A 14,877-nucleotide genomic window follows, 5' to 3' on the forward strand; every position below is an offset into this window, starting at 1 on the left:
GTGGGGGTGTTTATATAGATTGTGTATGTGTGTACGCAGTCCCCTTTACACAATTCAGAAATTAAAATTCAAAAACCTAAATGCCTTACTAAAATATTCAGCAAAATCATTTGGTGACAGAACCTGACTTGACCTGACTTGAGATAGTTTATATTACTTTAAAAAAAGATCTCATTTTTGGTAAATATTCAAACATTTTCACATGGAAATACGGTTATATACTATAGGGCAAATATAGTGTTATTTTTCTAAGGTTCAAAAATTTCAGAAATTTTTTCATTTAGCCCCAAGAGCTTCAAATAAAGGATTATGGATCCATGTTTTTCATAGCGTTTAGTAAAAATCTTAAAACTGTTATAGACTTAGTAAATTTGTTTTGATTCTGTGAAACGCTGATCTTTTTTTTTAAATAACTCTATAGGTAAGCTTACATATAAAGCAAGACCTTGTAAAAAAGATGAGTTTGCTTGCAGTAATAAAAAATGTATCCCCATGGATCTCCAGTGTGATCAACTTGATGACTGTGGAGATGGTTCAGATGAACAAGGCTGCAGAATAAGTGAGTTTGTTTCCTGTTAAAATGCAGTGACAAGCGAGTTTAATTTCTGCTTCAACATGCCTAAAATTTTCTTTATTGCTGTGAGAAAAGATTGCTCTTCAAAACATGCTTAAGTAATACTTTTTTTAAAAAAGCCTTTGCCAAAGTCACCTTAGAATATCACTTAAATTAATAGCAGAAAGTATGAGGTAGGCAAGGCTGATTTTGCCTTCAGCTGTTAAAGCTGAAGCTGGAAACTCAGTATCCAAATACAGACTCTGATATCAGCAAAGAAATCTATATTCCTTATTATTTTACAAAATATAAATATAGTAGTTTTTGAATTTTATGATTATATTAGGTTGAATGATGATAAATGTCTTAATAATATATTCAATGCTTTAAAAACTCACTCCATTGCTGAGTCATTCTCAAAGATCTTATTATTTTATTATTTGAGTGTTATGATACTTGAGTCATGAGATCTTGATTATTAATAATTTTGTGTTTCACATTTGATATCTGATTTTTCATATTGAGAAAAATAATTAAGCTTGTGACCCTAAATTCTGATTGCTTATAGAAGTTACAAAAGAGTTCCAGCTCTTGAGTCTTTTATTTTTTCTCATTTGTATGTAAGTTGTTCTCCACCGGTTGATGAAGCAGTATCCACCAGGGTATGACCATATATATCTCAATCATGGTATAATTACACTGGTGTATCTTCATTAATGGGGCTTCACTGGTGTCTCAACTGGTAAAGAACCCTCAGCTGGTAAAGCCTGCCAAAACAGGAGATGCAAGACTTGCAGATTCAATCCTTGGGTCAGGAAAATCCCCTGAAGAAGGAAATGGCAACCCACTCCAGTATTCTTGCCTGGATGATCCCAGGGACAGAGGAGCCTGGTGGGCTACAGTTCATGGAGTTGCAAAGAGTCAGACATGACTGAGTGTACATGTACAGCTTAATTAATTCCAAAATATCCAAGAATCAGTGGGATTTTTAGTAATAGTTATAATTCTTATAATTAAAGTTCTCATATTTCTCAGTAATTGAATTTGCTTAAGTAGAATATAGATCATTCAATGTTACCCCTATAACATTCCATCTCCTTTATTTGTACTCTAAAACGTTTTCCTGAATTGCAGATAAAGCAATGAAGTTGAAAATACCCTGCTAGAAACTGCAGATAACACATAGTCTGTCCTAAATTGTATTGCAACCCATGTCCATTGGAGCATAATACACACTCAAATGCTGCTCCCTGTATATGTTTAAGAACTGATGAATTAACCTCTTGCTTGAGTAACATGGTAGCACTCTTGACCGAGTTCCTGAATACTAAGTTTAAGTTAACAGTAGATGCCTACATCTCTAGGTAGCTTCTAGGAAATGTTTTCATTCTTAGAGAAGAATGTGATTCTCATACATTAAAATGATATCATGGTAAAGATAACCTGTCATTAGAACCATTGACATGAATTCCTTTTGGAAAATAGTATAGCTTAATAACAGCTATAAATATCAGCTGCTGGTAGCTTGGTCTGAACTATATTCAGTGTAAATGATTTTGGTTGTTATTGGCTTCTATTCCTTTATAAGAAGTGAATGCTTATATGGAGAGAAGATCATGACCTTATACATTCAATAAGAATAATCTATGGAATAATAAGGGTTTCAATAAATGTAATTTTAAATTAAGAAAAATAGTAAACTCCCACTTCAGGAATTAGAATTATATTAGTTTTGATCATATTTTTAAATCCTAGCTCCCAGTGAGTATACCTGTGAAGATAATGTGAATCCATGTGGAGATGATGCATATTGTAATCAAATAAAAACATCTGTTTTCTGCCGCTGTAAGCCTGGATTTCAGAGAAACGCGAAAAACAGACAATGTGAAGGTATAGTACATTTCCTCAGCAGCTTGCTCTTAAGTCTTTAGGTTCTGAAAGACTCCCAGGGCTGCTAAACTGTGAGATGACAGAGGACTGATTTTCATCCGAATGGTACAGATCTGTGGGATACCATTTTACTTAGGAGAGTGAAAGTCCCTCGGGTCAAGAGCCTGTTTGTTTGTATTGCTAAGCTAACCATTACTGAGGCTTATAAAGCCTTTTCTATAGCAGATTCAGACCTGCAGGAATTTCAGTTGTATTGCTACAATTCTGTTTTGAAATGCAAATAACAAAATTGCTTCTTCAGAAGCTATTGAAGAATTAGCAACAATTCATGAAAGAATATGTTTATGATGACCCATTTCTCTTAAGTTGTGGTAATTTGCTTTTAGAGAATGGTGGGGTTTTATCCTAACACAAAGTCCTAAGCAGTGCTTTATATTATTATCAAGAGTGTCTCCTTTAAAATTCAAAGACAGGATTTAAATAAATCTCTGTTATCTTGTGATCATTTAAAAATTGAGCATCCAGGGGAGCAGGAATCTCATAGTACCTTCTATCTAAATATAATTAACACTAGGACTTTACTACCATGAAATACAGACCTAAATGCACTTTCTGCCAGTTTCTCCACTAAAATTGGTACTATAATTAGAGCCAAACCTAAAGTGTCTAAGTCTGGTTTATCCAGGGCAAATTCAAGTTATAAAACGTTTTCAGCTATATGCTTTCTTCTCTATTGTCACCTTGTGTTATTCTCCAGTAAATAAAAGTGATTTTACATTGTGTCAATCAAAATGGAATTTTAAAAATCAATTGCACTCATCCATAGAGGAAATACTTGTAGTCATGTCATATATATGTCATATATGTCTATTTATATGTCACATTTGTACATTTAAGTTGTATACATGTTTGGATTATTCATTACATGTATCTCTTTATTAACAGGGAACACTGAAAACTGGCAACTTAAATTTCTCTATTTTAATAAAAAAGTGAATTATTTCTCAAAACTAGATTATTTCTTCATTCCTAGATACTTTATGTCAAAACACACACTTGAACCTGTCCAAGATTTTACTTTCATAGAACATTAATTTTCAAATGCTTATTTTTGAATAGTGGGCTCTGTTTCCTGTATATACTAGGTTTAGAAAATGTATTCTTGAAATTTTCTTCATTTTTAGTAATATGCCATGGCAAATATGACCTGCAAGCTACATTCATTTTAAATCACCATGAGTCCAATATTTTTGTTGTGCAAATGAGTAACTTCTGAACTCTAATAAAATTTGTGTCTTCATGTAATAAATGAAGTTTTGATAGTAGACAAAAGCAGTTTGACTTGGTATGGATAAGGGGAGAGAGACTACCTTGATTTGTAATCCAAGGAATTTAAGTTTTTGTGTCCTTAATATAGGTAGCTGAAAAAAAGCACAAGCAGTCACTATTTGATTTTAAAGCCAAAGCGCTTTGAAGAAAATACCTAAAGGGAAGAAAAAATTGAGAGAACAATAATCAAGAAATAGAAATAGATTAATAGTGGTTGTATGTCAGGCACTACTCTAGGTACTAGACATGTGTGAGAATCGTCCATTGTCTTCAAAAGCTCTCGACATCATCTGGTTATGGAGTTGAGAAAATGGTGACTCTGGCCAATACAGGGCCATGTGAGGGAAATAAAAGTTTTATCTAATCATGCAGATTTTTGCTTATTTTGACTTCCTCTCAAAGAGAAACCATAGTAACAAATGACTCCCAGTTCAAAGTTACAGATGCCAAAACAAAAAATATTGTAAAACTTTTTTTAACTGTTAAAAGATTTTTTGCAATAATACAATAAAAGTTTAGAAAACATTTATTTGTATGACTCAAACTGGTTTAGAAGTCACAGAGCAGTGGGGAATCCTTGCAATGTGACACCTCAAGGAGATTCTTTTAACAGCATGCCATCAAATGTTCTTCCCCATATTATCAATGCATGACTCCTTATTGTAATACTTTTTTGATGACTGAGAACTGATACTATGTATTTTAGTTATCCCTGGTATACCATTTGTTAACAAGTAAATACAGTTTTAGCTCTTTACCTTCTATTGCAATTAAATGCAGAATTGCACTCCTGAGAGTGCTTAGGTTCACCTTGGGCAAAGTGTCATAGTAGAGACCTGAGAATCAGAAAGTCTGAGTTTAAGCTTTGGCACTGTCATTTACAAATGTCACTGGGAAAGTCCTTATCTCTACAATTGAGGTTTTAAAACTCTGCTGAGTGCTAAACAAGACATAATTACTACCACTGTGCTTATCCTTAAATTCCTCTGATTCAAGAGAAGGATTTATCTCACAGATTTATTAGGGCAACTATAATTGATTAAGGGGGCGGAGGAATTATGCTGTTTGAAAGCAGAAGTAGACTTAAAGAAAAAGAAATTAGGTGATTCACCAGAATCACCTTAAAATTTTAAACTTTGGGGCATGTGCTAAGCCATTGACTATTGCCTAAGATATATTTATCATTTATAATATATATATATATTCATTTTTATACAAGTATTCAGGATTTTTATTGTTTGTTTGCTTTTTTATTCAGTTGGCCCATCTTATTACATTGTCATTTTCTATTATGAAGCCGGAAGTGTATTATCTATATCTTAATTCTGTCATGAATTGTCCAAAATGCTGGCAATAAAACAATGAATAAATACTAATGTATGACTTTAGTCAAGGAAGGGATATGGACAGGTTACCACATATATGAAATATAGTGTGAGAATGGCATAAGAGAGAAATCCCAAGGTTGCAAACAGTGGAGAATCTATGAGATGGATAATCGTTACCATTTATTGATGGAAATAGAGGAAGGCTTCTCTTCAGGTGAATCTTGAGAGATAAGTAGAAATTCACTATGTAAAATGAGCATGGTTATTATAGGACAAAAGAATAGCATATGCCATCTGCAAATGTATGGAGGTAGGTAATTAGAAACACTAACACATGTTTATTTGAGTTAATGAAAATACTAGGGAAGTTTGAAATGGGCATTTCAGTATGTTAAGTGGATTAACAAGCAGTGAACAATTGATGAGTCACTATAGTGAAAATATTGAGAAAAAAATATGATTATGGCCAGAAAATATCACAGAGCAATGTAAGAGTTTGAAAAGACAATGAAAGACATAGGAACAAGAAGTTGAAGCACACAAAATAAATTTTTCTTGGTTGAAATGAGGAAAGAATGAAAGTACTAAGTGGGGATATGATGATGCTATTTTGAGCTCTTCTTTTCTAGACCTTAATGAATGTTTGGTATTTGGCACATGTTCCCACCAATGTATAAATATAGAAGGATCATATAAATGTGTGTGTCACCAGAATTTTCAAGAAAGAAATAACACCTGCATAGCAAAAGGTAAAGATAAATAACCATGACTTTAAGTGTTATTATAATTTCTGCATGAACATCTTATGGGGAAAATGTTTCATATTGCATTTTAACAATGGCTTAATGCCTGAAAATATAAAATAAATTTCTTTTATAGACTGGTAAATTTGGCCAATTTGTTTATTATCATTCTTTATTAATCTGGGAAGGTTTATAGACATGACAGTCAAATACTTGGCTATTATTAAAATCACATTTGTGTTTGAAACAATTTGTCAGAAGGGGGTAGAACTTCAAAAGCCAGTGTGATAGAATATGAAATGCCTTCCTTTATGGCCTGCTCTTAGTATACCCAAGGAAATATTGCACCACTGGGATAAAAATAACAGGTTAAATTAAAGGTTAGCGTTATAAGGAGAATGGAATTTTGAATAAGAACTTAAAGGTTTTAAAATAAATTTATGTTTTAAAATCCAGACCTCCTCTACTTAAGAATATCACTTTTTAAAAATTAAATGACAGGTATGGCTTTCTTCAATGTGGATTTTAGTGCACTTATGTTTGTACTAAATAATATTATAAGTTAAATATTGTTAACTACAGGGCATGATTAACAATGTTAATAAGACAGTTACTAGAAGAGGAAAACAACCTGATATAGTGAATCAAGCAAGGATGGCTATGGAGTTAGACTCATATTTGAATCCAGCATTGATCCCCTCTGATTGTGTAGACTCAGGGAAGTTATTAAACTCTCAGAGCCTCAGTTCTTCATCTGTAAAATGGGAGGCCCAATCCTTACTCTCCATGTTGTTGTAAGAGGAGATGAATCGGCAAAGGCTTGACGCAGCCCCTATCACGTGGTAAACATCCACTAAGGGGGAGCTGTTGAGCCTATGGAGGTGAACTACAACTTGTATATTATTGTTTTTTGGATTTTTTAAATTTGCAATTCAGTTTTTCTTCATGGTTTCATTAATGTTTTAATTAATATATTCAGGATTCACCTTAGGGTTTTCTGATCTATGTACACAAATGACATCAATATTATATTGTAGGTGTCAGAACTTCAGGCTACACGGTTCCAGTTAGCAAGATTCTAGACAATATTGAGATTATGGCAATAAATACTGATATCTTTGTATAATAAAATAAGAGAACAGTTGAGATATATGAATATTAAAAGAAGACTTTTCATCTCATAATTTTTTATTTGTTAGCCAAAGGTAATGGTTACTGAGGTACATAAACTAAACACTCAGAAATGCCTGAGGCTCAGGAGTACAAAATATGGTGTCTGAATGTTCAGGTGCAAAGCATTGAAACATACTGTGACCTACCGAACATAAATCACTCTTCATAAAAAGGGTATCTAGTAAAAATTTCTAGCCACAAGGTAAGCTTTGACTGAAGAAAACCTATATTAATAACTCTTAGAAATGTTACTTAGTGTGTTTTATACATAAGTCATGAAGACTAAATGATGGTATAAAGCTGGTTTAATTTTATGGAGCAAGAAACTGTGTTAAGAATAACAATTCAAGATAATTTAAAAGTACATTTGTTGCTTTTACATTAGTTGAAATTTACTTTATTTTTGTATTTTATTATAATAATCTCCAGGCTCTGAAGATCAAGTTCTCTACATTGCTAATGACACTGATATCCTGGGTTTTATATATCCATTCAACTACAGTGGCGATCATCAACAAATTTCTCATATTGAACATAATTCAAGAATAACAGGGATGGATGTATATTATCAGAGAGATATGATTATTTGGAGTACTCAGTTTAATCCAGGCGGAATTTTCTACAAAAGGATCCATGGCAGAGAAAAAAGGCAAGCAAACAGTGGCTTGATTGTAAGTAAATGTAATTGAATATTTGAAGGCTCATGGCTCATACCTCCTCCTGTTATTTTTCCTGTTTTTTTTTTTTAATTTGTCAGTCACAATATTTGATTATGAGTTAATTAATCAATGATTCCTCCCAATATTCTCCCTATATAGAAATAAAAATATCCTTACCCATTTATTCTCATAGCTGGATATATTTCATTTTAATTGCATGGTATTATGTTTTTCTTTAATATATTTTCTGTAATTATATAAGAATGGAAATCAATAGTACCTAAAATTTCTAGAACTTTTAATATTTTATAGTATTTAATAAATTATGAACATGATTTTTTTTATCACAAGATAATATTGGAAACCATCACTTCATTTTTACATTAGAAAATCAACTCAAAAATATACAGGGTAAATTGTTTAATTTTCAACAATATCAGAAATCTGTTTCTCTTCTAGGGAAAGAGATCAATTCAATAGTGTAATCATATCTTCTGACTCCTAATAACTATATTTCAGAGAACATTCAAAATAGAGCAATGTTGTTTGCTGGTATGTGACAGACACATTGATTATCATAGTTATTCCTTTAGAGAAAAATAGGCTAAAACATTTGTTTAGAGTTACAGTCTCAGGTTATCTTTTTTATTTTAGGGCATGCCAATTTATTGTGGATTTTATGTTTTGAGGTAACCTGGAAAGAATAACAGATAAAGTACCTATTTGGAGAGAGCTCTAGCCCATTCCCATACAACCAAAAAGTCAAGTATGTTATCTACCATAGATTTGAACTCCATAAATATCATTTGATGTAAATCTGAAACACTATTTTTTATTAGTAGTAGGTGACAATAAGCTGGTTTTAAACAAAGCTATATTATTGGCTTTTAAATTCAGGTCAGATTAACTGTGAGTAAAAATGCATCCATATCAGAGTGACTTCTTTAACTCCTCCTCCTACAAACCCAGTGTTATAAGACAGCTTCTCTGGTGCCTCAGATGGTAAATAATCTCCCTGTAATGTAGGAATCCCAGGTTTGATCCATGAGTTGGGAAGATACCTTGGAGCAGGGAATGGCTACCCATGCCAGCATTCTTACCAGGAAAATCCCATGGCCAGAGGAGCCTGGCTGGCTACAGTCTGTGGGGTTGCAAAGAGTCTGACACGACTGAATGACTAACACATAGGTCTATTAAGTGTTAGTCGAGGATAAAGCCAAAACTTTCACTGGATCACTCTACTCTCCATCACCCACATATAATCTGCCTATTAGAATGAAAGACTGACTCAGTCTTGACTACCTTTAGCTTTCTTTATCTCTAAAATAGAAGTTTGCTTTGCAAAAACATTAGTCCTGTGGTATAATTTTATGTATTAATGAAGTGATAATGAAGTATTATGAAGTTATATTACCCAGGGCTTAATCACATTCCTATTCTTTACCAGCCTCTTCGTTTCTCTATCTTCATCATTTAATAAGGTTTCTAGGGAAGAATACACAGATACACACACACATACATACTGTACATTAGTATCAATAGTTCTTGGCACATAATAAGCACTGTATAGAGTTCAGTTCAGTTCAGTTCAATCATTCAGTCTTGTCCAACTCTTTGCAGCCCCATGGACTGCAGTATACCAGGCTTCCCTGTCTATCACCTACTCCAGGAGGTTTCTTAAACTCCTGTCTATCAAGTCAGTGATGCTGTTCAACCATCTCATCCTCTGAGATCTCTTTCTTCTCCCATCTTCAATCTTTCCTAGCATCAGGGTTTTTCTAATGAGTCAGTGTTTCAAATCAGGTGGCCAAAGTGTTGGAGTTTCCTCTTCAGCATCAGTACTTCCAATGAATATTCATGACTAATCTCCTTTAGATGGACTGGTTAGATCTCTCTGCAGTTCAAAAGACTCTCAAGAGTCTTCTCCAACATCACCGTTCAAAAGCATCAATTCTTTGGTACTCAGCTTTCTTTATAGTCCAAGTCTACTGGAAAAACCATAGATTTGACTGGATGGACCTTGGCTGGCAAACTAACATCTCTACTTTTTAATATGCTGCCTAGATTGATCATAGCTTTCTTTTCAAAGAGCAAGCGTCTTTTAATTTCATGGCTACAGTCACCATCTGCAGTGATTTTGGAGCTCAAAAATATAAAGTCTGTCACTGTTTTCATTTGCCATGAAGTGACGGGACCAGATGCCATGATCTTTGTATTCTGAATGTTGAGTTTTAAGCCAACTTTTTCACTCTCGTCTTTCACTTTAATCAAGAGGCTCTTTAGTTCTTCACTTTCTGCCATAAGGGTAGGGTTGTCTGCGTATCTGAGGTTATTGACATTTCTCCTGGCAATCTTGATTCCAGCTTGTGTTTACTTCAGTCCAGTGTTTCTCATGATGTACTCTGCATATAAGTTAAATAAGCAGGGTGACAGTATACAGGCTTGACGTACTCCTTTCCTGATTTGGAACCAGTCTGTTGTTCCATGTCCAGTTCTAAATGTTGCTTTTTGACCTGCATACAGATTTCTCAGAAGGCAGGTCACTGTGGCATTCCCATCTCTTTCAGAACTTTCTACGCTTTAATGTGATCCACACAGTAACAGGCTTTGGCATAGTCAATAAAGCAGAAGTAGATGTTTTTCTGAAACTCTCTGGCTTGTTTAATGATCCAGTGGATGTTGGCAATTTGATCTCTGGTCCCTCTGCCTTTTCTAAATCCAGCTTGAATATCTGGAAACTCATGGTTCACATACTGTTGAAGCCTGGCTTGAAGAATTTTGAGCTTTACTTTCCTAGCATGTGAGATGAGTGCAATTGAGCAGTAGTTTGAACATTCTTTGGCATTGTCTTTCTTTGGGATTGGAATAAAAACTGATCTTTTCCAGTCCTGTGGCCACTGGTAAGTTTTCCAAATTACCTGGCATATTGAGAGCAGCACTTTGATAGCATTATCTTTTAAGATTTGATATAGCTCAATTGGAATTCCATCATCTCCACTAGCTTTGTTCGTAGTAAAGCTTCTTAAGGCCCACTTGACTTTGCATTCCAGGATGTCTGGCTCTAGGTGAGTGATCATACCATCGTGGTTATCTGGGTCATGAAGATCTTTGTATAGTTCTTTGGTGTATTTTTGCCACCTCTTACTATCTTCTGCTTCTGTTACATCCATAACATTTTTGTCCTTTATTGTATCCATCTTTGCATGAAATATTCCCTTGATATCTCTAATTTTCTTGAAGAGATCTCTAGTCTTTCCCATTCTTTTGTTTTCCTCTATTTCTTTACATTAATCGCTGAAGAAGGCTTTCTTATCTCTCCTTTCTATTCTTTGGAACACTGCATTCAAATGGATATATCTTTCCTTTCCTCCTGTGCCTTTAGTGTCTCTTATTTTCTCAGATGTTTGTAAGGCCTCCTCAGACAACCATTTTGCCTTTCTGCATTTCTTTTTGGGGGCATGGTCTTGATCACCACCTCCTGTACAATGTATGGATTACAGAATGATATGGTGGCAGTTATGAGTTGACAATGACAGTGATGTTGATGATAATTGACAAAATGTTCTTCCCTGCAAGGAATAGTCTCACGTTAAAAATTAATTGCAAATTACTCTTGTCCAAATTTGATAGTTGCTAAAAATATATTTTTATTTTGTATATAACTACCAGTGAAAATGATTTGATAATTGTTTATATTTGTCCTTGGATAGATGGATAAACACAATCAGTAACCTCCAGTTTCAGTTCCATTCAGTCACTCAGTCATGTCCAACTCTATGCAACCCCATGAACCGCAGCACGCCAGGCCTCCCTGTCTATCACCAACTTCCGGAGTCCACACAAACCCATGTCCTTTGAGTTGGTGATGCCATCCAACCATCTCATCCTCTGTCATCCCATTCTCCTCCTGCCCTCAATCTTTCCCAGCATAAGGGTCTTTTCAAATGAGTCAACTCTTCACATCAAGTGGCCAAAGTATTGGAGTTGCAGCTTCAACATCAGTCCTACCAATGAACACCCAGGACTGATCTCCTTTAGGATGGACTGGTTGGATCTCCTTGCAGTCCAAGGGACTCTCAAGAGTCTTCTCCAACACTAGAGTTCAAAAGCATCAATTCTTCAGTGCTCAGCTTTCTTTATAGTCCAACTCTCACATCCATACATGACTACTTGAAAAACCATAGCCCTGACTAGCCAGACTTTTGTTGACAAAGTTATGTGTCTGCTTTTTAATATGCTGTCTAGGTGGTCATAGCTTTCCTTCCAAGGAGTAAGCGCCTTTTAATTTCATGGCTGCAATAACCATCTGCAGTGATTTTGGAGCCCAGAAAAATAAAGTCAGCCACTGGTTCCCCATCCATTGCCATGGAGTGATGGGACCGGATGCCATGATCTTAGTTTTCTAAATGTTAAGCTTTAAACCAACTTTTTCACTATCTTCCTTCACTTTCATCAAGAGGCTGTTTAGTTCTTATACACTTTCTGCCATAAGGGTGGTGTCATATGCATATCTGAAGTTATTGATATTTCCCCCCGGCAATCTTGATTCCAGGTTGTGCTTCCTCCAGTCAAGTGTTTCTCATGATGTACTCTGCATATAAGTTAAATAAAGCAGGGTGACAATATATAGCCCTGATGTACTCCTTTTCCTATTTGGAACCAGTCTGTTGTTCCATGTCCAGTTCTAACTGTTGCTTCCTGGCCTGCATACAGATTTCTCAAGAGGCAGGTCAGGTGGTCTGGTATTCCCATCTCTTTCAGAATTTTCCACAGTTTATTGTGATCCACACAGTCAAAGTCTTTGGAATCGTCAATAAAGCAGAACTAGATGTTTTTTTGGAACTCTCTTGCTTTTTTGATGATCCAGCAGATATTGGCAATTTGATCTCTGGTTCCTCTGCCTTTTCTAAAACCAGCTTGAATATCTGGGTGTTCATGGTTCAAGTATTGCTGAAGCCTGTTTTGGAGAATTTCGAGCATTACTTTACTGGTGTGTGAGATGAGTGCAACTGAGTGGTATTTTGACCATTCTTTAGCTTCTCCAGTTGCTCAGAGGTTAAAGTGTCTGCCTGCAATGCGGGAGACCAAGGTTCAATCTTTGGGTCAGGCAGATCCCCTGGAGAAGGAAATGACAACCAACTCCAATATTCTTGCCTCAAGAATCCCATGGAGAGAGGAGACTGGTAGGCTACAGTCCACAGGGTCTCAAAGAGTCAGACAGGACTGAGCGACTGGTTGTTAAAAAAAAAAAAAAATTTAGTATAACCAGTAACCTCCAGTCACTGTTTATCATAATTCAGGAATGAAACTTACTTGATAGCTAATTTTTTATTCTTATACAGTCAAGAACATAAATGTATAAATTTTATTTGTATATTATATTTGCAAATTTTTAACCTGTATATATTTTACATTTTTAAAATTTTATTAATGTGGTACAGAGTCTTTCATCATCAGTGCGAAGTTATTTATTAGCCTTTTTCTAAAAGGATTTGAAGCTTCATTATTATTTTATTGGTAGTAATTAGATGTATCATGTAATCTATTCTTTCCATTTGTTTGTTTCCCTCTCTGTTATTAGACCTACCCATGACTAACAGTATTCACTGGGAAGAAAAGTGAATAGTAGAATGGTACATTTTCTAAAATCCCATTATAACTAACTAAATGTCATGCTTATAAGGTTGGAATCTCTGAGCCATGAGTTTTAGCACCATGTTATAAATCATTAAGCATTCATATAAATTCTTATCAGTGCATTATGTGTGTGTGTATATATACACACATATATATATATGTATATACACATATATATATGTATATCCATATATATATATATGTATATCCTTAAGGCTACACTGATAAGGGTAATTATTTAATTTTGATTCCTAAACTACCTTGTAACCCTGATATCTCAATATTATAAATATGAAATAAATCCAATCTCACTACCTTAATTTAATGATCAGTGTGTGTTCTAGAATGATTAGATGGCTTATCTATGGCCATGAAACTAAAACATGACAAATTTTAGACTTAACTTTAAATACTTGCTACATCTCCATTCATCTGAAAATTAGTGTTTTGAAGTAGAAAATTTCTAAAGTCCTTTCCAATAGTAAATATGTGTGGTTTTAAAAAAATGTGATATCATTTTTGTTTATCCAGTTATTACCTGGACAATTTGTATTTATTTCTCTGAAATCCATCTTGTGTATAAATAATTGATTTTTACCCCCATGAATTTCCCTGCAATGTATGATACTTGCTCTTTTATCAGTCACCACATAGTCATCCATTAGTTTAATGAAGTGTAAGTAATTGTTAGTTTTTCAACGTGTCCACTCTTAGTGATCCCATGGATTGTAGCCCACCAGATTCCTATGTCCATGAAATTCTCCAGGCAAGAATACTGGAGTGGGTTGTGATTTCCTGCAGTCTATTTCATCTTCTAAGTTTTGGCACAAATACTACTTACCTGAGAATTCCCCACTTCTCAGAAAATGAAACTTAAAATTTTCCCCTGAGCTGAATATGGTCCATTGACTTCTATCTCTGAATCAATAGGTGAAAGAAAGAATATGCAAATCAAACTATGGACACTTTAGTTATTACTCCATTATCAGTGGCTTCCCATGTGGCTTACTAGTAAAGAATCCACCTGCCAATGCAGAAGATGCAGGTTGGGAAGATCCCCTGGAGTATAAAATGGCAACCCACTCCGGTATTCTTGTCTGGAAAATTCTTTTAACAGAGAAGCCTGGTGGGCTACAGTTCGTGGGGTCACAAAGAGCCGTACATGGCAGCCCACTTGTAGTCGCAGGAGTGATCCGCATGATGACAGGATATCTTGAAGATATATTCAACGATGCAGAAAACATTGGAATATTTTTTTATTTCAAGAAAGGGCAGAAAATATATTGTATCAGAAATCAGAAAAATATTGCTCAGGCAACTAAATGTTAACTAAAGTCCATTCGAAAGGAAAATAATTTTTAACATGATCTTTTTTAGAAATCATGAAAGGAATTCTCTTCTGTAGTCTGTGAAAATGGTTGGCATAGTAATTAGGGTTGCAAATTTAAAATTCAGATGCAGACTAAGTTATTTATAGATAGAAAGGCTTATGATTTTCTAACCCCCTGAGCTATACAAAATGGACAGATTTTTTTCCTTTAAGAAAATTAAATAATTTAAAACTT

General features: G+C 34.5%; 1 protein-coding gene across 1 annotated transcript in view; it reads left to right on the plus strand.

Annotated features, from left to right (window-relative positions):
• LRP1B (LDL receptor related protein 1B) overlaps window positions 1-14,877 on the plus strand; it is a 2,196,232-nt gene that overhangs the window by 2,020,039 nt on the left and 161,316 nt on the right. Inside the window, exons 74-77 of the mRNA XM_060411151.1 lie at window positions 422-559; window positions 2,309-2,443; window positions 5,730-5,849; window positions 7,446-7,687. Coding sequence (XP_060267134.1) covers window positions 422-559; window positions 2,309-2,443; window positions 5,730-5,849; window positions 7,446-7,687 — 635 coding nt within the window. The remainder of the gene's footprint in view (window positions 1-421; window positions 560-2,308; window positions 2,444-5,729; window positions 5,850-7,445; window positions 7,688-14,877) is intronic.

This window comes from Ovis aries, chromosome 2, assembly GCF_016772045.2.
Source record: "Ovis aries strain OAR_USU_Benz2616 breed Rambouillet chromosome 2, ARS-UI_Ramb_v3.0, whole genome shotgun sequence".
NCBI lineage: Eukaryota > Metazoa > Chordata > Mammalia > Artiodactyla > Bovidae > Ovis > Ovis aries.